At 43.9% G+C, this 21,212-nt stretch overlaps 1 protein-coding gene across 3 annotated transcripts in view; it reads left to right on the top strand.

Annotated features, from left to right (window-relative positions):
- Nucleotides 1-21,212, top strand: part of IARS1 (isoleucyl-tRNA synthetase 1) — a 71,829-nt gene that overhangs the window by 21,137 nt on the left and 29,480 nt on the right. For all 3 annotated transcript variants that reach the window (XM_080820696.1, XM_080820697.1, XM_080820698.1), the window contains exons 7-18: nt 507-654; nt 3,846-3,933; nt 4,181-4,241; nt 8,376-8,471; nt 12,096-12,218; nt 12,914-13,005; nt 13,670-13,768; nt 15,405-15,531; nt 16,877-16,950; nt 17,313-17,507; nt 19,088-19,174; nt 20,990-21,073. In XM_080820696.1, coding sequence (XP_080676822.1) covers nt 507-654; nt 3,846-3,933; nt 4,181-4,241; nt 8,376-8,471; nt 12,096-12,218; nt 12,914-13,005; nt 13,670-13,768; nt 15,405-15,531; nt 16,877-16,950; nt 17,313-17,507; nt 19,088-19,174; nt 20,990-21,073 — 1,274 coding nt within the window. The remainder of the gene's footprint in view (nt 1-506; nt 655-3,845; nt 3,934-4,180; nt 4,242-8,375; nt 8,472-12,095; nt 12,219-12,913; nt 13,006-13,669; nt 13,769-15,404; nt 15,532-16,876; nt 16,951-17,312; nt 17,508-19,087; nt 19,175-20,989; nt 21,074-21,212) is intronic.

A 21,212-nucleotide genomic window follows, 5' to 3' on the forward strand; every position in this document is an offset into this window, starting at 1 on the left:
GGTCCTGGGATCAAGCCCTACATCGTGCTCTCTGCTCAGCGGGGAGCCTGCTTCCCTTTCTCTCTCTCTGCCTGCCTCTCTGCCTACTTGTGATCTCTCTCTCTCTGTGTCAAATAAATAAATAAAATCTTTTTAAAATAAAAAAAATAAAAATTACTCATTCTTTTATTTTGGAATAAAGAATAATTCTACCTTTCGGAAACATCATTTTGTTGAGCTGACTTTTTATGGATTTATTATAAAAGTAGGTCATTATAATAGTGAAACCTCTAATGCGTATTCATCTTGATACATTTAAAATGTCTTACTTATGACTACCAAATTGTTACAACATTTTTCAAGAATATAAAGAAATTAAGTTGGAATTTCTTGCTTTGTATTTTCTTTTTATAAATATGGCAGCTGGTTTTTATTCTGGAAATCTGTTTTTTAGGATCACTTCCCTTTTCTTCTGCACCTATTATTATGGATTTTATAAAAAGGTATTTTATCTCATTTTATCTCAGGATGTTCAAGACCCTTCAGTGTTTGTAACTTTCCCTTTGGAGGAAGATGAAAATGTGTCTTTGGTGGCTTGGACAACCACTCCCTGGACTCTACCTAGTAACCTTGCCTTATGTGTTAATCCAGACATGCAGTACGTGAAGATTAAAGGTAAGTATGGGCCTGGTTATTTACGACTGATACAGAGAAGATCACTTTACCTTATTTTGGAATAGAATGAAAGCTTACATTTCTTTTGGTGTAAAACTAAAAGTTTGTTGTCATTTTTTTGTTTTCTTAAGATTTTATTTATTTGAGAGAGAGAGAGAACATGAGCAATGGGGAGGGGCAGAGGGAGAGGGAGAAGCAGGCTCCGTGCTAAGCAGAGAGCCTGACACGGGGCTTGATCCCAGGACCCTGGGACCATGACCCAATCCAAAAGCAGATGCTCACCCGACTGAGCCACCAAAGCACCCCTAAAAATAGAAGTTTTTGAAAAACTGTTAGGCTTTAGTAGAAAAATAATCTCTAAAAGAGGTGGGTTTTTTTCCTTTTTGATTGAAAAGTAATGCACATAAAAATTTCAGAAGTAGAGAGATATAAAAAAAGGATACCTTACAATTTTCAGATTGTAATACACTTTTATACATGATGCCTGTTACAGATGAGGAGCTGGGGATTCAGAGAGGTGGCCTCTCATCGTTGCCAGAAATCCACCAACCAGTGAACTCATTCAGACACTAGCATCAAATTGCACAGGTTAAGGGCCCAGTCCTGCAAGCGGTCCCCCCCACCCCCCTGCAGCCTCACTGCAGATGGCAGTTGCAAGTCCTGTGCTTCTGACAGACCTGTGACCTCCTCGAGTTGGATTCATTTGCTAGAGCGGCTCATAGCTTGGAGACACTGTACCAGTTTATTGTGAAAGGATATAAAGGGTACACGTGAATGGTGGAATGAGGTTCATGGGGTGAGGCCAGGATGGCCCTGAGCACAGGACTTCTGTCCCCCACAGAGCTGGTGTGGGCTGCCCTCAGAGCATGTGGATGCATTCACTAACCTGGAAGCACTTCACACCCCATCCTTGTGGGGGGTTATGGAGGCTTTACTACTTAGGCAGGATTCATTAAATCATTGGCTGTTGATGATTGAAAGCCATCCTTAGGTGACCTGGGGGCTTTCCAGAAGTCCTCTAATGGAGGACAAAGGACCCCTTTATGGCTGTTACCAGTTAGGAAATGACAAAGTTTTAGGAGCTCTGCCAGGAATGGGGACTAAGACTGAAATATGTATTTATTATAAGTCCATGTGTCACAGAGTCAGTACCAGAACTTGAGAGTTCTGTGCCTTTCAGATAGTCCCTCGTAGAGAGTTAGCCAAAGTCCTCATGAAACTCTTTTCATAGAGATTTATATGAAAAAAGAAGATTCTTACCTTCAGGTTTGAGTAGTTTATGGAGGGAAAGGAAGCCCTGGAAAGAATAGAAAGCCATAGTCAGAAAAGAAATGACCGTAAAAGATAGGTGACTTGGGATGCCTGGGTGGCTCAGTTGGTTAAGCGGCTGCCTTCGGCTCAGGTCATGATCCCAGCGTCCTGGGATCGAGTCCCACATCGGGCTCCTTGCTCGGCGGGGAGCCTGCTTCTCCCTCTGCCTCTGCCTACCACTCTGTCTGCCTGTGCTCGCTCTCTCTCTCTAACAAATAAATAAATTAAAAAAAAAAAAAAAAGATAGGTGACTTGATTCACAGCGGCTTGTGAAGCAAGCAAAGGACTCGAAGGAAGGAATGGGGGAAGGGGGTGCGCAGAAAACAGGTGTTTTTATTACTACTTAGAAGTGCCTTGGGAGGGATTCCTGGGTGGCTCAGTTGGTTGGGCGACTGCATTCAGCTCGGGTCGTGATCCTGGAATGCCAGGGTCAAGTCCTGCATCGGGCTCCTTGCTAGGCGGGGAGTCTGCCCCTTTCTCTGACCCTCCCCTCTCTTGTGCTCTTTCTCTCTGTCTCTCAAATTAAAAAAAAAAATTGCCTTAGGAGCAGATAGGATAAGCAGCTGGTTTCTTATGTTCCCAGCCTTGGGCACAAAGCCTTTCCAGGCAGGGGCAGGCCCATGGCAAGAGTTCCCTGTGTCTCCCTGGGGATGTGGCCATTCATTCTCTAGTGAGCCTGATAATCTGAGGGGCCATCAGGTGGGAGGACTTCAGTCCTGTCCCTCCACTGCCTGCATGTGACTCAGGGACCTGGTGAGCCATTTGTCCTGAGTTTTATCCAGAAAATGTAGACTTTGGTGACAGTGAAGGTCTGATGCAGCCAGAGCTGGTGGGTGGCAGTGTTGTTTGTAGTAGCTTTTCAGTGAAATGCAAAGGCCTTCTCAATGATCTGTTGATTCTCATGTTTCTTACAGTGAACTGAATATACATCATAGACTCTAGCAAATCCTTGGGCATATCAGGGGTGCCTGGCTGGCTCAGTTGGAAGAGCATGCAACTGTTGATCTCAGGGACATGAGTTCAAGCCCCATGTTGGGTGTAGACATTACTTAAATAAAAACTTTAAAAAAAAAAATCCTTTGGTATGTCATACTTTACAGGTGGGAGTTTAAATGAGTCTTTTTTATGAGGCGACTTGTCATTTGCTATTAAATTGTAAATGTTTATACATTTATTTTAGCTTTGCTATTCCTAGAATAGTATCCTCCAGAAACACTCTAATAAGGGTACAAAGATAAATGCAATAGTATTCATTACCCCCATGTTCACAGTAGTAACAATCTGAAAACAACTTCAATGTCTAGTATTATTTGATAGATTAAAAATGACTTGCACTTCTTTAGAATGGAGTACGGTGCAGCTATTTAGAATGAGAAAGGACAATCTGTTGATATATGGAAAGATGTTCACAATATAGTATGTAAAGACAGACTGAAAACGGTATTGACTGGTACCCCATAATTATTTTTTTTTTAAAGTAGCCATTTACGTAAGATTTGTGTTAGTATACACATAAAAAAATACCTGGAGGGCGACACTCAAATGATAGTGTCAAGATGAACGGGGACCTTTACTCAAGGAGTTTCTTGATTTGTTAATATTACAGTTTTTAAGCATTCCCATATATTACCTCTGGTTGGAGAAAATGAAGATTACTTTATGTAAAATGGAGAGAAATTCAGTTAAGTGCATGTGCTGTTTTTGTCTTCTTTGGGTCTGGAAAGCAGTGTGCGTTGGTGCCCTCGTGCATTTTTCTGTGACTGCTGCGCGTATGGGGGGCGGCAATACGGGACCCCGCAAGGGAGGATGTGCTGGTGCGTTTCTAGACTCTGCCGAAGTCTGAATGTCACTGAAGTCCACTTTTCCCCTTGCTCTCCTAGATGTTGTCAGAGGAAAATTACTCATTTTAATGGAAGCCAGATTATCAGCCCTCTATAAGTTGGAGAGTGACTATGAGATCCTTGAAAGGTGAATATAAAATTATTGATTCGTGCATGTGTGTGTGTTAACTTTGAAAGGTGAAACACTTTATTACCCAAAAGCTCAGTTTTTCAAGTTAAGCTAATACTACTGAGTACATTCAGGTCACACATTCCAGCATTAACGACTAAGAAACAAGTAGTAAACCAGGAGGGAGTTGTGACTTAATTGTCTGCAGTTTCATTTCTTTGAGGATTTTAGTCTAATTATGAATTTGCCTTTCTCCTTTTTCTAGATTTCCTGGTACCTGTCTCAAAGGCAAGAAGTACAGGCCCCTGTTTGACTATTTTGTGCAGGTGAGCTTAGGGACCTTTACCACACGGGTACCCCGTACCTAAGTACTGGGTCACCAGAGTGCTGTGATGATGCCTATAGTGGGAGTCGCTGTACTGCTGTCCCATGGCATGTATGGTGTGCCTGGCTTATACGGGTGTCTGTGTCTTGTGTGGGTTTCCTGTGGCTTGTGTGGATGTCCTGATCCAAAGTCTGTCTTAGTAGTAACAAAGTTAAATTGTGTTTGTATTGCTTTCTTCGTTTAATAATTAAAATCTATGGGAATTTTTTTTTTTTAAAGATTTTATTTATTTATTTGACAGACAGAGATCACAAGTAGACAGAGAGGCAGGCAGAGAGAGAAGGAAGCAGGCTCCCTGCTGAGCAGAGATCCGGATGCGGGGCTTGATCCCAGGACCCTGGGATCATGACCTGAGCCAAAGGCAGAGGCTTTAACCCACTGAGCCACCCAGGTGCCCCTATGGGAATGTTTTTAATACTTTTCTCAAGTTAGAAAAGGAAATACATAAGTTTGTATATTTTTGTTGTTCATAGTCTACGTATCATCCAGGAAATTTATTGGGTTTTTTTGTTTCTTTGTTAGTTTTGTTTTGTTCTGTTTTTTTTTTGTTTTGTTTTGTTTTTTAACAAATTTAAGATAGTGCTCAGAATAAAACCTGTGTGTAACAATAAACAGAGTTCATTTCAAGGAAACTGATGAGGCGGGTGTTCTAAAACCTGGCCACCAAGGCAAAGTTCATACATGTGGTAACTTAGTTTTCTTAAGAGTCACAGAGCTGTTTTGTGCAGTTTTCATTTTCTGGCAACAGAGATTCCATAGTTGCAAGCCCACCACCGTCACCAAAAGAATAGAGTCTGCAGGAATTTCCCATTGATCCCCGTCTCTTCAGGGATAGAGTTTGGTTAGTGCAGGTGACCTCTCCCATTTGGGCTCTGTCCACAATATTGCTCACATCTGTCTCTTCATTTTTGTGCTCCTTGAGTGTTTTCCCATGTTTCTCATCGTCTAAGTACTGTGGCAACACCTGGCACAGTGACTCTTGACTCCCCCACACATAGCTGCTATAGCCTACTGTTGCCCAGAAGCCTTACCAATAACACAGTCGGCTAAACATAGTTTGTATTTTATGTGTGTTACATACTAATTCTTTTTTTTTTTAAGATTTTATTTATTTATTTGACAGAGAGAGAGATCACAAGTAGGCAGAGAGGCAGGCAGAGAGAGAGGGGGAAGCAAGCTCCCCGCCGAGCAGAGAGCCCGATGCGGGGCTCGATCCCAGGACCCCGGGATCATGAGGCAGAGACTTTAACCCACTGAGCCACCCAGGCACCCCTGTTATATACTGTATTCTTAAATTAAGATAGAGGGGAAAAAATTATTAAGAAGATCGTAAGGAAGAGAAAATATGTAATAGTATTTTTAGTAGTATACATACATTTATTGAAAAAAGCTTCTTGGTGTTTTAAACAATTCCGAACACTTTGTTTTCCCAACCATTAAGTATATATAAAAAGTTTTTCTCTGCAAAAAGACACAAAGTACAAAGTCCTAGCACATCTTATACTGTCCTGGAATAGAAAAAGTCAACTTTCCATAGTATGAGATTAGCAGAACCATGATACATAAACTTGGAAAAGTTAACATGTGTGCATAAATACCAATTAACTTATAGTCTGAGTATAGATGTAGCACTTCCAAGAACAATTGCCAGGTTGAATGTGGCATATACAAAAACTGCAGCATGATATAGAGAAGTAGGAATTTTTACAGAATCATACTCAGTGATCTCTTAGGTAGTATGAACTACATTTTAATAGGCTAAAGGAGAAAAACAGCACCTCAGCAAATACTGAAAAGCCTTTAATAAAACTCAGCTTCCCTGTATTTAAGTCTCTTAGAAAACAAGGAATAAAGAAAACTTCTTCACTAAAAAAGAAAAAAAAAATCCACATATTGGTGGGCCAGGCAGGAGTGGATGCCCACCAAGAGGCGATGTCTTGCATCTTGGTGGCTTTGGGTCAGCAGCTCTAGTGGCTCCCCAGCAGGCGTGGAGACATAGGACAGCTGCCCCATGGCCATCAGCAGCTGTGGCCGCACGTGGGCTGGGGTGCCTTTAAGGGAGGAGTCTGCGCCCAACCAGAGCAGGCTTCAGGCCATAGCTGTCCTGATGCAGTCCCAGAGCCCGGTTCCCAGAGGGCACTGTCCCTGCTCTCTGGGCCCATTCTGTGGCCCAGCCTGCTGTCTGCCATCCCTGGGTGCTGGACCCCACCACCCTGTCACCACAGGACCTGCAGCACTGCCTGGCCCCAGGGCCCCGGGGGACTGACAACAGCCTTGGCAGGCTCCCTGGGTACTCAGGGAAGCAGGTGTCATCTCTGCACCAGTCCCCTTTAATTCAGTCCCCTGGAGACTGGGGTGGGCAGTTGAAAATAAACACCTTGTGGCTTTTGCTGTCCACTCTTAGGGAGAAAAATGTTTAAGTAGACCCTCAATCTGTGTTGTTCAAGGGTTAGCTGTAAAGACCTTCCTCCTCCCTGTGCGCCTGCATCGGCTTGCCCCCATACTCCTCTCGAGTTTACTCCGCTTGGCCTGACTGCTTCCTAACCACATCCTCTAACGTTGCTTTAAACATCTCCTTTACTGCTTTTCCTCCTTCCCTGCCTTTGTTTTCACTATGTTTTCCTCCTGTTTTAAAAAAATCCCTCGTCTTTCTTTAAAGTCAGATGTGCTAAAGTACAACCCACTCTTCAAAGCAGAATTCAGATACCATCTGAAAAAAAACATTTTTTTGAAATGCCTCTGGTTTCTCCTGAAAAATGTCATTGCTCCATTCTTCTCTTGTATATCTTAACATATTTTACTTAGAATTTGTTTTGTCTTCAAACTCTCACTAGGGGCACCTGGGTGGCTCAGTTGGTTAAAGCATCTGCCTTCGGCTCAGGTCGTGATCCCAAGGTCCTGGGATTGAGCTCCTGTCGGACTCCCTGTTCAGCGGGGAGCCTGCTTCTCCCTCTCCGTCTACTCCTGCACCAATCCCCTGCTCCGTTCTTTCTCTTTCCCTCTCTCTCTCCCTTTCTTTCAAATAAATAAAATCTTTGGGGAATAAAAGAAACATAGGAATACTATGTGCCTTTTTCATAAGATCATTGGATTAAATGTGATTACGTATGAAAATCATTTCTGGAAAAAAAAATCATTTCTGAAAGTACATTTTACAGAAGCAGAAAGACAAGAAAGCAAAGGGTCAGTTTAGCTGAACCGGTGTGTGCAAAGAGATAGAGATGAAGGTAGAAGTAGGTCCGCAGCATTTTATGTAGTAACCTGACTTTTCAACAATGTTTCTCTACAGTGTGTGGAGCGCCTTTAACTAGAACTTGTCACTCTGGGCGCCCATTCCAGGTTTTTTGTGGTTTGCCTTTGTAGCGGGGCTGACAGAAAGGTGACTAGGAGCAGCACTCCGGAGGTGTGGTGGGTGCGGGGACATATTCTGAGGCTGCATGAGAAGCTGCACGCGGGGAGTAAGGGCAGGGCTGGGAGGTTGGAAGAACTAATAAAGCTCAGTTTTGTGACTAAGGAAGTTAGAACATTTTCAGGTCTTCAGATAATTATTTCATTTCTAAGAGAGAGATTATTCGTAGAAAAGAGCATATTTCTTCCCAATCTGAATTATTCTGTCCTCTTCTGAAAAGAATTGTGCATGTGAAAAGTTTTTTCAGGGGTGTTTGACTGGCTCAGTGGTTAGAGTGTGTGACTCTTGGGGTCTGGAATTCGAGCCCCACATTAGGTACAGAGATTACTTTTTTAAAAAAAAATTTTTTTTTTAAGGAGACTAGCTTTTTTTTTTTTTTAAAGATTTTATTTATTTATTTGACAGACAGAGATCACAAGTAGGCAGAGAGAGAGGAAAGCAGGCTCCCCACTGAGCAGAGAACCCGATGCGGGGCTTGATCCCAGGACCCCAAGATCATGACCTGAGCTGAAGGCAGAGGCTTTAACCCACTGAGCCACCCAGGCGCCCCGAGACTAGCTTTATTTTTTTAAAAAAAGGTTTTTTGGGGTTCTTATCATACGCTGTTACAAAATTGATGAACGACGTGGCAGTGTTTCACTGTGCCTGCTGACCTTTCTGTTCCAGTGCAAGGAGAATGGTGCTTTCACAGTGCTTGCTGACAGCTACGTGCGGGAGGAGGAGGGCACAGGAGTGGTGCACCAGGCTCCTTACTTCGGTGCTGTGAGTACTAGAAGCCTTGCAATCGTGTCTATGGGAAGGGAGTGTCGTGGCCACTGAGTCGTGTGTGTGTGTGTGTGTGTGTGTGTGTGTGAGATGCACCTCATTCTTGGGCACGCTGGCCCTACTCTTCAGGCTCACTGCCCCCAAAGATGGTTTATCAAGCTTAAATCTGCAATTTCCTTTCATCCTGAGCTGATCTCTGAAAATGGCGAGCTGAATCCTGGGTGTTGCTGGGCATTTTGTTTCCGTTCATTCATAATTTACTCTCCGTGCACTCTGCTCTTTTCGGTGTGCAGTTCTGTGAGTTCTGAAAAGGGCATCGACTCACGTAGGCCTCTGATCATCAGAGTGCGGAGAGGTGCCACACCTCCAGGGCGCTCTTGAGCAAGTGCCGTGGTGAGAGCAGAACTTGACCTCCTCAAAGCTGTATGGCGTGGCTAATATTAAATTTTTCCCAGAGTAATTTTTCTAAAAATGCAAACATTTCTAAAAATTTTCTAAAAATGCTGTTGATGTCATTTGTGTATGGACAAAACGCCCACTGGGGACAGAGGCTTGATCGTTCTGTCAGTGGGAGTGAAGTTAGTCTGTCTCCATTCATTTTGCTTTCGCGCTTAACCTCTGCAGAGATTTTTATTATAGGACTCTTCAAATATACACAGATGTAAAGAGGTATTAAAATAAATCCTGATGTTTACGACATCCAGCTGCATTAATTATCTACATTTGCGACGTCTGTTTCTTCCATCTTCTACCTTGTCCTCTTCCCCCACACCTTCTCCGCTTTGGCTTGAGGATTTTGAAACAAATCCTCAACATCCTTTTCTTCATCTGCAGATATTTCCCTACACAACTGTGACTGATATGGCCCTTTATTTTTAATATTGCCACCATCCCACTGTTGTACCCAATAAAGTTAATGCTTCCTTAGTGTCACCTAATACCTGGTCAGTACTCAGTATGATGGAAGCAGTCTTCCTAGTACTGTTTACTGGGTTTCAAGAACTAGTCCAGTTTTAGTTATTCATAATAATTTTAGGGTCAACTGGTGTGATTCCTACACTGATAATAAATAATAAAAAGAAAACTTCTTGGTTTTTAATTGTGGTTTGGGTTTTCCCATTTAAATGTATTTGTTATAAACTAGGTATGTTTGGGTTTTTGTTTGTTTTTTTTAGGTGCCACATAAGAATGAAATCATATGTTATTTGTCTTTGTCTGATTTATTTCACTTAGCATAATACCCTCTGGTTCCATCTGTGTTGTCAGGAATGGTAAAATCTCATTCTTTAATGGCTGAGTGATACTCCATGGTAGGCATCACATCTTCTCTGTCCTCTCATCTCCTGGACACATGAGTGGCTTCCATATCATGGCTCTTGTAAATAATGTTGCAGTAAACACAGGGATACATATATATTTTTGAATTAGTGTTTTCATTTTCTTCAGGTGACTAGCCAGGCCTGGATTTGCTGGACCATATGATGCTTCTATTTTTAATTTTTGAGGAATCTCCATACTGTTTTCTAAAGAGATTGCACCAATTTACATTCCCACTGACAGTGCACAGTGGTCCCTTTTTCTCCACATCTTCACCAGCTCTTTTTATTTCTTGTATTTTTGATTCTAGCCTACTTGACAGGTGTGAGGTGATACCTCATTGTGATTTAGATTTGCGTTTCCCTGATGAGTGATGTTGGGTATATTTTCACATCTCAGCATCGCTGTCTTCTTTGGAAAAATGTCTCTTCGGGTCCTCTGCCCATTTTTTAATAGGACTGTTTGCTTTTTGGTGTTGAGTTGTGTAAGTTCTTTATGTATTTTGGATATTTACCCTTTATCAGATAGGTCATTTGCAGATATCTCCCTCCATCCAGTAGGTTGCCTTCTACTTTGTTGATGGTTTCCTTCACTGTGCAGAGGCTTTTTATTGTGGTGTAGTCCCTGTAGTTTATCTTTAATTTTGAATCCCCTCTCTGGGGAGACATAGCCATACATATGTTGCTGTGGCCACTGTTCAAGAGATTACTCTCTCTGTTTTCTTTTAGGAGTTTTATGGCTTCAGGTCTCCCATTTAGGTCTTTCATCCATTCTGACTTTATTTTTGTGTGTGGTGTAAGATAGAGGTCCAGTTTCATTCTTTTGCATGTAGCTGTCCAGTTTTTCCAACGTTGTTTATTAAAGAGACTGTCTTTTCCCCATTGTATATTCTTTCCCGCTTTGTAGTAGATTAACTGATCAGAAAAGCATGAGTTTATTTCTGGGCCCTCTATTCTGTTCCATTGGGCTGTGTCTTTTTGCAGTAGTACCATGCTGTCTTGACTGCTATAACTTTGTAGGATACCTTGAAATCTAGGATTGTGATACCTCCAGCTTTGTTCTTAAGATTGCTTTGGGCATTCGGAATCTTTTGTGGTTCAAGCAAATTTTAGTATTATTTGTTCTAGTTCTATGAAAAGTGCTGTTGGCTTTTTGATAGGGATTGCATGAACTCTGTCCATTGTTTTGGAGAGTATGGACGTTTTAAGAATTTCGTTCTTTCAGTCCATGAGCATGGAATGTCTTTCCATTTCTTGTCATCTTCAATTTCTTTTATCAATATTTTACGGTTTTCGGAGTACAGGTCTTTACCTCCTTGGTTAAGTTTATTCTTAGGTATTTTGTTACTTTTGGTGCAATTGTAAATGGGATTGTTTCCTTAATTTCTCTTTCTGCTACTCCATTATTAATGTATAGAAACACATCAGATTTCTGTATGTTGATTTTACATCCTGTAAAATCTGATTTTGCTGATTTTATTTGTTCTAATAGTTTTTTGGTGGAGTGTTTAGAGTTTTCTATATATAGTCATCATGTCATCGGCCGAGTGGCAGCCCAGCTTCTTCCTTACCAGTATGGATTGTCTCATTTGTTTTTGTTGTCTGACTACTCTGGCTAGAACTTCTGGTACTATGTTTGTTCACTAAAAGTGGTGAGAATGGACATCCTTGTCTTATTCCTGACTATGGAGGAAAAGCTGTCAGTTTTTTTCACCATTTAGTGTGGTGTTGGCTTTGGGTTTTTCATATATGGCTTCTATTATGTTGAGGTATGTTCCCTCTGAACCCACTTTGTTGAGTTTTTTTCACAAGTGGGTGTTGAATTTTGTCCAGTGCTTTTTCTGCATCTATTGAGAGGATCATAGAATTTTTACCCTTCATTTTGTTAATGTGCTGTAGCATGTTGATTGATTTTGGATACTGAACCATCCTTGCATCCCCAGAGTGAATCCTACTTGATATCGTAGTGAATGATTTCTTTTACTGTAGTGTCGAGTGGAGTTTGTTGGGTATTTTTGTGTCTGTGTTCACGAGGGATACATGTGTGTCATCTTCCTCCTTCTTTAGTGGATACCGTGCTGTATACAGGAGTTTGTGCAGTAACGACTGGGAAGATGATGTAATCCCTGTCCAGCTACAAGGCTCTGGGATTCTCTAAATGGTCCTGAATTAACTTCAGCTGAGAAGATAATTAAAGTCCATTGCACTTAGGTGTCAGAATACTGAAGCTTTCTCTTGTAAATCTGTCACCTCCCACACTCCTGTCTGGTACACACTCAACCTGTTTCGTTGCCCTTGTCCCCAGGACGACTATCGGGTCTGTATGGACTTCAACATCATTCAGAAAGACTCTCCTCCCGTTTGCCCTGTGGATGCTTCAGGCTGTTTCACGGCAGAAGTGACAGATTTCACGGGACAGTATGTGAAGGTCTGTGTCTCTGTGACAGAGAAAGGTGTGGGGTTCATCACACTTCTTTCTTCAAGCAGCTTTTTATTAAATAGCTTCCATATCTGGATTTTTTTTCCAGGAAGTTGATTTGGTTTGGTTTCAGCACATAAAACCAGAAAAAGATAGATATTAGCAGCCACATTCTAAGGGTCTAGTATCTTCAGAGGAAGCGTGCTGGTTTCCCAGGCAGGAGTCCTTGGAACTGGGCACTGCCTGGTAACTCCTGAAGCAGTGCTGACGCTTCAGGGCCGTCGTTGCTAGTGAAGACTTCACTACCTCACATGGTCTGGAAGTGCTCAGTAAGATACCTAAAGGTAGACTGGGCCTCAGTTGTGGACAGAGTATATTTTACAATACATGTGGTTGGTTTTTTTTATTTTATTTGACAGAGAGAGAGACAGTGAGAGAGGGAATACAAGCAGGGGGAGTGGGCAGAGGGAGAAGCAGGCTTCCCGCCAAACAGGGAGCCTGATGCGGGGCTTGATATCAGGACCCTGGGATCATGACCCAAGCTGAAGGCGGCCGCTTAATGACTAAGCCACCCAGGCATCCTTACATGTGTTATTTTTGCCTGTTAGATATTAAAATACCAGATTGCAGTGATATACGTAATTCTTGGGTGTTACCAAGTATTGCAGGATATTTTAGTGGCTAGATTTTTATTTTTTAAACAGGATGCTGACAAAAACATCATCAGGACTCTGAAGGAGAAAGGCCGACTTCTTGTCTCCAGCACCTTCACTCACAGTTACCCCTTCTGCTGGAGGTGAGAAAAAGTGAAGACTTCCAGCTCGAGCTTCTAGCCTCTGAGGGCCATGTAGCGTGTGTGCCCATTCCACAGTATGCGGTCCCCCTCTCACTTGTAAGCTTTACGGTTAGTGTGGGGAAACTGCCCTCTTGAATTCCATTCCTCTTGTATAGTTCCTCTTTTCCTCCACACTTGTCTGGGAAATATCGACATGTACAGATGTTTTGTGTCAGGGCCACATTTCTTTAAAATGAGACATAACTCTAAAATTTCCCAGTGGAACTTGGGGAGAGATAGAAGATGACACAAGTTAGAATACAAGATTGTGCTGTGAAGATGTGCATGGAATTGGAATGTTCAGTGCCATCAAGTCTGTTCCCACATTGCCTCTTTGCTGAAGCTGCTGTCATTTCTTAGACAGCTGTCACACACCAGCAGAACCATATTTTTTTTCTTGTTCCTTAAAGCTTTTACCTTCTTGGTGTTGTGGAGGGAGAGGACCAGGACCAAGGACATAGGCATTAATGTTTGTAAAAAAAAAAAAAAAAAGAAAAAGAAAAGGAGTTTTAGCAGAAGGCCAAGTAGATGGGGGTGATGTCAGTAAGAGACTAAAAGTTGCTCTCACTGTGGGTGCCTGGATACCTTGGTCTGACCAGCCACGTACTGCATTTTTGCTTCCCAGGTCAGACACTCCCCTGATTTACAAAGCCGTGCCCAGCTGGTTCGTGCGGGTGGAGCACATGGTGGACCAGCTCCTGCGGAACAACGACCTGTGTTACTGGTGAGCAGGGGGCCGAGTGTCCTCCCAGGGTCCTGTGTCATGTGCTCACACTTCTCCCAGATTATAATAATTCTGATAGCTCTCTTTTAGTCTGTGTTTTCAGGACCACAGATTAATTTAAATAATATTAAAAGACGTAGCATCCTTCCTAAGATAAGGCAAACGGAGGGAGCATTTTGCCTTTCTGTTAGCCTTCAATAATAGTCATTTTCAGGATAAATGTTTATTTTTGAATCTACCTACAGAAGCTATATGTGCTTCCTGCTTTTGATGCATGCTGAGTTCATAAACCGTGCCGATGAGCACTGGTGGGACAGAGAAGCCTTGCTCTCAGCTAGGATGTGACCTGCAAGGAGGTGTTACTGCAGCCTGTAAGGCTGAATAAAGTCGGGCTGAATCTGCGTATTACGGAACACTGTTTTTCACCGAGAGTTCTAAGGGCGATCACTATTGCTTACTTCCACAAGAACCCAACCTGACTTAAAAACTGCATTTCATTTTGGAAGAATGGGGAGAATCTCAGGGCAGTAAGAGGAAAGGATTATGAGCTACTGTGAACTATAGCTTTGAGAGAGAGAGAGAGCACGCGCGCGCATGTGGACACACGAGCAGGGGTGGGGAGGAACAAAGGGAGGAGAGAAAGAATTTTAAGGAGACTCCACATTGAGCATGGCTTAATGTCACAACCTGAGATCATGACTTGAGCTGACACTCAACTAGCTGAGCCACACAGGTGCCCCATGAACAAGCTTTTTGTACTTTCTAGCAAATTGACCCTGATTTCTCCCAAAAAAAGCAGTTTTTCATTTTTATTCCTAGGAAGCTCTTCAGTTGCCCTGCTGTGTGAAGTGCTGGGTATGGGCTGTTGGGCTGTGGCCTCATGAGGGTGCAGTCCTATAAACCAACCTTTGTAATACTGGGCACAACTGGGGTGCTTGAGAACAGGATGTGTGGGACCCGGAGTGCCCTAACCAGCCCACTGCTTAGGAAGATTTTCCTGCCGAGCTGGACTTCAGGGTATAAGGAGCCATGGGATTGACTAAGCTTGGTGGGGAGAGGAGAGGAGGGGAGGCTGCAGGGTGAAGGTTATCATGGTGGAGGGATGGCGCGGGCTGAGGTGGTTAGGTGAGAAGCTGTATTCTAAGGAATTACTTCATTGCCGGAGCTTAGAGTGCAATGGCAGGAGACGCCCCCATGAGCCTCAGGAGGCAGCTCCGGGTCAGCCATCCATAGCCCGGCCTGTTGTGTGGGTGCTGGGAGCCCATGCTAATGAGTGTCGGTAACAGCAGTATTGTGTGGACACCCTGAAGACTAGGTCGGAGTGAGGCCAGGGTGGTTGGCATCACGGTGACTGGTCGAGGGCTGCTGCCCTCCCCTAGCTGGGAGCAGTGCAGGGAAGCACGTGCACTGTGGGGTTCCTGTTACAGGGCATCTCCGGGGTGAATTCACGATAGGTGCAGCACCGTGAGTGTCCTGTGCTGTCCACACAGAGGACGTCCTCCTAGGAGTGAGCGCAGCATCTCTAGGGCAGCAGGTCCACAGATCATGTGCAAAGATTTATGCAGATCTGATTTACAGATTTGCTTACTGATTACTGATGTTCTCAGGTGTTGACTATCTGACCTGTTTATTGCAGGGTCCCAGAGTTTGTGCGAGAAAAGCGATTTGGAAATTGGCTAAAAGATGCACGTGACTGGGCGATTTCCAGAAACAGATACTGGGGTACCCCTATCCCCCTGTGGGTCAGCGATGACTTTGAGGAGGTGAGACGGTGCCTTGTGTTCTCACATTGATTTTTGCTGAAGCACTTCATTTGTACATCTGGAAGTAGTTCTTTTTTTCTTTGCCCCTCTCTTATTTCATCTGTTTTTCTTTATTACTTCCTAGAATAATATAAATAAGAATTTGGGAGGTTCTTTAAAATTTATTTTTACTTTACTTTTATTAAGTACAATTTTTTTTTTAATTTATTTGACAGGGAGAGCATAGGCAGAGAGGCAGGCAGAGAGAGAGGAGGAAGCAGGCTTCCTGCTGAGCAGAGAGCCTGATGCGGGGCTCGATCTCAGGACCCTAGAATCATGACCTGAGCCGAAGGCAGAGGCTTTAACCCACTGAGCCACCCAGGCGCCCCTAAATACAATTTTTTAAATCTCCCTCTGTGTAAAAGTAAAGAAGGCAATTTGTATTTTTCTTAGGGAATCCACATGTGTGTGTAAATACGTATATAAGTCTATGGATGTACCCCCACGTGCTCGACAGAAGCCACCACGGGGGTACATCCATAGACCCATATACGTATTTACACACACAATCACCTGGTTTTATAAATTCAAGGTTGGCAACGCTTTGGTAATGTTTTTTAAGCCTTTCCTTTTAACCGCCATGAGGGGGAATTTCACATGCCATGACTTGGTGTAGGTCTGGACTCTCAGACCTGATCATCAGTTACTCACAGGGAGAGAAAAGGGGTGAGCAACAGAAGAAAGACAATTCAGCAGGCCTCCCAGGACTGAACTAGAAGGGCTGAGAATGTGGTGTTCCCTAGGTAGCAGACACCCTGGGCAAGAACCCACAGCAGCTCCTGCTGGGGCCACCCCACTGTGTGGGACCCTGTCAGGGCCTCAGCTGAGCTGAGGGCAGCCTCCTTGCCTGGACGTAACCCTGCATGACGTCTTGTGATCTCGTTGGTTTGATCTGGTCCACGCACAGTAATTTAGTTCTAACTTCAACTTAGAAAGATTCCTGATCAAGGAGTCAAATTCAAATGTCAGGAAGAAACTGAGATGCCTCAGAGTCACAGTATAGGCATTTCACTTACCCTGATTATACTGGGCAGAGATCTGGACCTAGTAAGCCCTCAGCAGGGGCATGTTGAGATGATGCTGTTAGGTCCTCTCCACGTAGGGACTCCTGAGACAGTGGTAGGTGGCAAGTAATGGAGCCCACTCATCTCTTCAGTGACCTGCAGCCTTTCGTGAGTGTAAGCCACGTTAGTGACAACTGTCCTGAAGAACAGAGGTTTCTAAAACTAGGTGTGAATGCTGCATAAATTAAAGCCGTGTGATTTTTGCTCTGAGGTTCTCTTGCTTTTTAACTTTGCTTTGACAGGTAGTATGCATTGGATCGATGGCAGAACTTGAAGAGCTGTCCGGGGCAAAGATCTCTGATCTTCACAGAGAAAGGTAGTTTCTGAATGTTGATTGGGCTTCATTGTGTCATTCAGAGAGCATCGACATGGCCTCTGAAGCAGATTGCGGAGCTGCGCGTAGAACTCAAATACTGGTTTACTGAATTACGTTATTGATGACTCATGTCATGTTGAGGAAGGGTGGCTTCTATCTTTGATTTGGATGTGGGCGACTTCAGTATAAAGCCCTGTATTGAGCCCCCCCGCCGGTGCCTCTAAAGGCCTGTGATAACAGCCCTTATTTCTGCTTGCAAATGAGTACGAAATCTCATCAGGGTGTTGTGTTTCCTTTTGGCAATTAAACTGCAAGTCCTTTCATGGTTGAAATTAATAGACGTGGCTTGGCTTGTTTCTTAGCATTGACCATCTGACCATCCCTTCCCGCTGTGGGAAGGGAGTGTTGCGTCGCATCTCTGAAGTGTTTGACTGTTGGTTCGAGAGCGGCAGCATGCCCTATGCTCAAGTTCATTATCCGTTTGAAAACAAGAGGGAGTTTGATGATGCATTTCCTGCAGACTTCATTGCTGAAGGCATTGACCAGACCAGAGGATGGTATGTTCTTGTTTCGGTCATTTTACTGATCTGATTTGATTTCACAGATATTTTACTGAGCACCTAGTGTTTATCAGCTGGGTGCTGGAGAGGTTGTGTCAAACGAGACGGGCTCTGCTCCTGCCCTCTGCCCCCTCACCACCAAGTATACTAGTAAAGTATCTTATGATTTGGTATCTTTTACTACAGTAAAGCTGTGGTTTTAGAGTTTAAAGTATTTCATAGATATTTTGGAGTAGATAGATTTGTTATACTTGAAGATTAAGCGACACAAAACAATATATGTTCTCAGCTTGTTCATTTTAAATCATTTACTCAAATGTTTAATGAGTACTTTAATGAGTACATACAAGATAATGGCTTGGGTGCTACAAATTTAAAGGTTGATTGGAAATGTGCTCAGATATTAAGGCTACTCTTATACAATTAACATTCTAAAAATCCAGACTGGGGGAAAAAGACAAACCACGGTGGGGGGGGATTTCGGCATTGGTTTTATCTGGTACCTGTTAAAAGCAATGCCATCATCTTCTGAAGTAGAGGAAGGTACAGTACCTTCTCCTTGATTCTCCTTTGATTAGTGGTGATGTTGCAGAAGTGTTTAAGGAAAATATGTGTCATTGTCTGCTTTGACACTTTTGCAGTAGATACGACAAGTTGATTGAATTCCATCCTTAATGTTCCAGAAGGTGCTCTTTTCAGCATCCAATCCATTTCTCTTTAGACACAGGTCCAATACCTTTCTTAGGGAAGACGCCTTGCCAGTAAGTCGTTTGAGGCCTGGTGATGTCTGTCAGCATCTAACAGCCCTCACCTGGGTCTGTAGGCGCTCTCTGCCTCCCTCCCCTTCCCTCAGACTTGGGCTGCCTGTCCTAGCAACCAAGTCCTCCTGACCTGCCTTCAGAGGAAGGGATATCAGTCCATGTCCAGTCATGTTCTGGGAGTGTAGAGTCAGCCTGGAGATGACACCAGAGCATCACTTACTGGGGTGGCTGCAGGGAGGTGGTGGAGTTTAGGAACAAGCCAGCCAGCAACTCAGCAGCCTGTGTGACAGCTGGCAGAGCAAAGACATCGTCTGTGCTCCTACAGTCTCTGCCTTCTGACTTCTGGGTGAGAATGTCTGCATCTTTTGTCATCAGACTGTCCCATGTGACCTTGTGCTAAGGCCACACACATCTCTGGATTTGCAGCCTGACATGTCTGGAGGTCCTGATAGGAAGGCCAGCACTGTCTCCCTTCTGCCTTGTGGCTGCCAGCTATCTCCCCCGAGGAGGTCAACAGTACTGTCCTCAGCGGCTGGGGGTCAGTACTCAGTCCAGGCCTTTATTAGCCATAAATCACATTTTATGTTTTCTAAACTGATTGGTTTTGCGGTCGGTCCTATGTGATTTTTTTAGCACACCCCAAATGATTCTAATGTGTTACTGGATTAAGAACCTTTGCTGTAAGTGATTTTTAAGAGGTGTAACTTACCTACAGTAGAAATTCAGTCCAATAAATTAAGCACAGATTTTTTTCCCCTATGCTTAGATTCCTTTTCTGTTGTTGCTGAGCTGTCTTCTTCTTGGGTTTTTTTCCAGGTTTTACACCCTGCTGGTGCTGGCCACTGCTCTTTTTGGACAGCCGCCTTTCAGGAACGTGATTGTGAACGGGCTCGTCCTGGCAAGGCAGGTGCACATCCTTGTGTTGTGACTAGTCGAGGTCCCTGGCCCCCTTGGCTCTGGCAGCCATAGTCCGGACGGACGTCGCCATTCTTTGTGAATACAGGAACTTAGGGCCGCCCCAGCTTTGTTGCTGCTTTCCTCCTTCCCTCTGCTGTTAACACTTCTCACTGCTCGTCCTTTCCATCCCACCCATCCTGCTCACTTCTCGTCTCCAGTGCGCATCTGCACATACCCTCTACCCCAGGGAGAAGGGCAGGGTGGGGAGCTGGGGGCGGGGGAGGCGTGTGTCCTGTGATGCTGCTGGCGGCGGAACAGCGTCTGTCGTGGGGGATTGGATCAGGTGCGTGTGCCTGTAGCACTGGTTTCATGTGCGCCCGGCCCTTTAATGAAGATTGTTGTTAACCACTGTTTAATATGAGGAAGCTGAGGGTTCTAGAGTTTCCAGGATCATAGGGAATCTTTTTTTTTTCTGTTGCCTATAGTTATAACAGAAAAAGCATAAATCAATAAAACTAAGAAAAAACATGTATGCAGATACCCTGCCTCAGATTCCTGTCTGAGGGAGGACGGCCCCTGATAACCATGTTGTGAACATTATACGTCTTCTATCATCCAAGCCCCAGAACTGTTTGAGATGGGTACTTTCCTTTTTTCTTTTTTTAAGATTTTAAGATTTTAATTTGAGAGAAAGAACATGAGCAGGGGGAGCAGCAGGCAGAGGGAGAGGGAGAAGCAGGCTCCTCGCTGAGCAGGGAGCCAGACACGGGGTTTGATCCTAGGACCCTGGGATCATGACCTGAGCTAAAGGCACACACTTAACTCACTGAGCCACCCAGGCACCCCAAGGTGAGTCCTTCCCTTATCTCAGTTTGACATTTGAGAAATTTGAGGTATAAAAAAATTGAGCAACTTGCTCAAAGTCACACAGCAAATGATGGTAACTTCATGTTTTATACCCAAGGAGGCTAGCTTGACAGTCTGCTTTTTTGTTTTTTTTAATTGAAAATTTTATTGAATTGTAGATTTGCACTCAGTTGTGAAATAGTAGCAGAGAGCCCTTATGTGCTTGCCCAGTTTCCCCCGAACACCACCACAGGCATCTGCTGATATGGCCCCTGTTCTCCTCAGACTCTGCGCTTTATGCATACTTGTGTGCTGCTGTGTGCAGTCGCACACGCACACCACACGTGTAGGTCCCTGTCCACCAGCACAGTCAAGGTACTGGACTCTTTCAACAACTCAGGACCCCTCTGTTGTTCTTCTGTAATCCCCCCATCCTTCTATGCTCAGTCCCAGCCCCTGACAACCACTCATCTGCTCCCCATCTCTGTGAACTCTGTCATTTCAAGTACATAACGTGAATGGAATCACACCACTTATGACCTTAAGAGATGGGCTTTTCCTCTCAGTGGGATCCTGGAGATCTCCCAGGACTGGTGTGTCCTCAGTCCCTTCCTCCTGATGGCTGAGCAATGCCACGTGGTGCAGGTGACCACCGCTGCGCCCCTCACCTGGGGAAGGACGTGGGGTTGTTTCCAGTGGCTGCTGACTGTGAATAGAGCTGGGAGCTTCCGTTACAGGTTCTTGCATCAATACAACTTTGCATTTCTTTGGAATAAATGCTGAGCCTGTGTTCTTAGCTTCTCCACTGACTTCACTGCGGAATTCAGAAAGAAGCTCATGGGTGTTAATAGCCACTTGTTGTGCCCTTATCCCGCTTGTATTTCTGTCTTCCATTTTGCAGGTATCCTGTCACTGTTGTAAAGATAAGCTGTGATGGTGACTTACTTAATTGGCATCTCCCTTTTGTTTTTCAAGTGATGGTCAAAAAATGAGCAAACGAAAAAAGAATTATCCGGATCCACTTTCTATCATCCATAAATATGGTGCCGACGCCCTCAGGTACAAGCCAGTGCTCTGCCCTGTGCATAATGTCCTTTTTACGTAAGCTTTGCTTGTTCTGTTAATCATGTTCCTTTGATTTAGTTCATAATTAGCTATTTCTAACTCTGTCTCTGTTATGGGGACAGTTAAATCGGTG

This window comes from Martes martes, assembly GCF_963455335.1.
Source record: "Martes martes genome assembly, chromosome: 12".
Lineage (NCBI taxonomy): Eukaryota > Metazoa > Chordata > Mammalia > Carnivora > Mustelidae > Martes > Martes martes.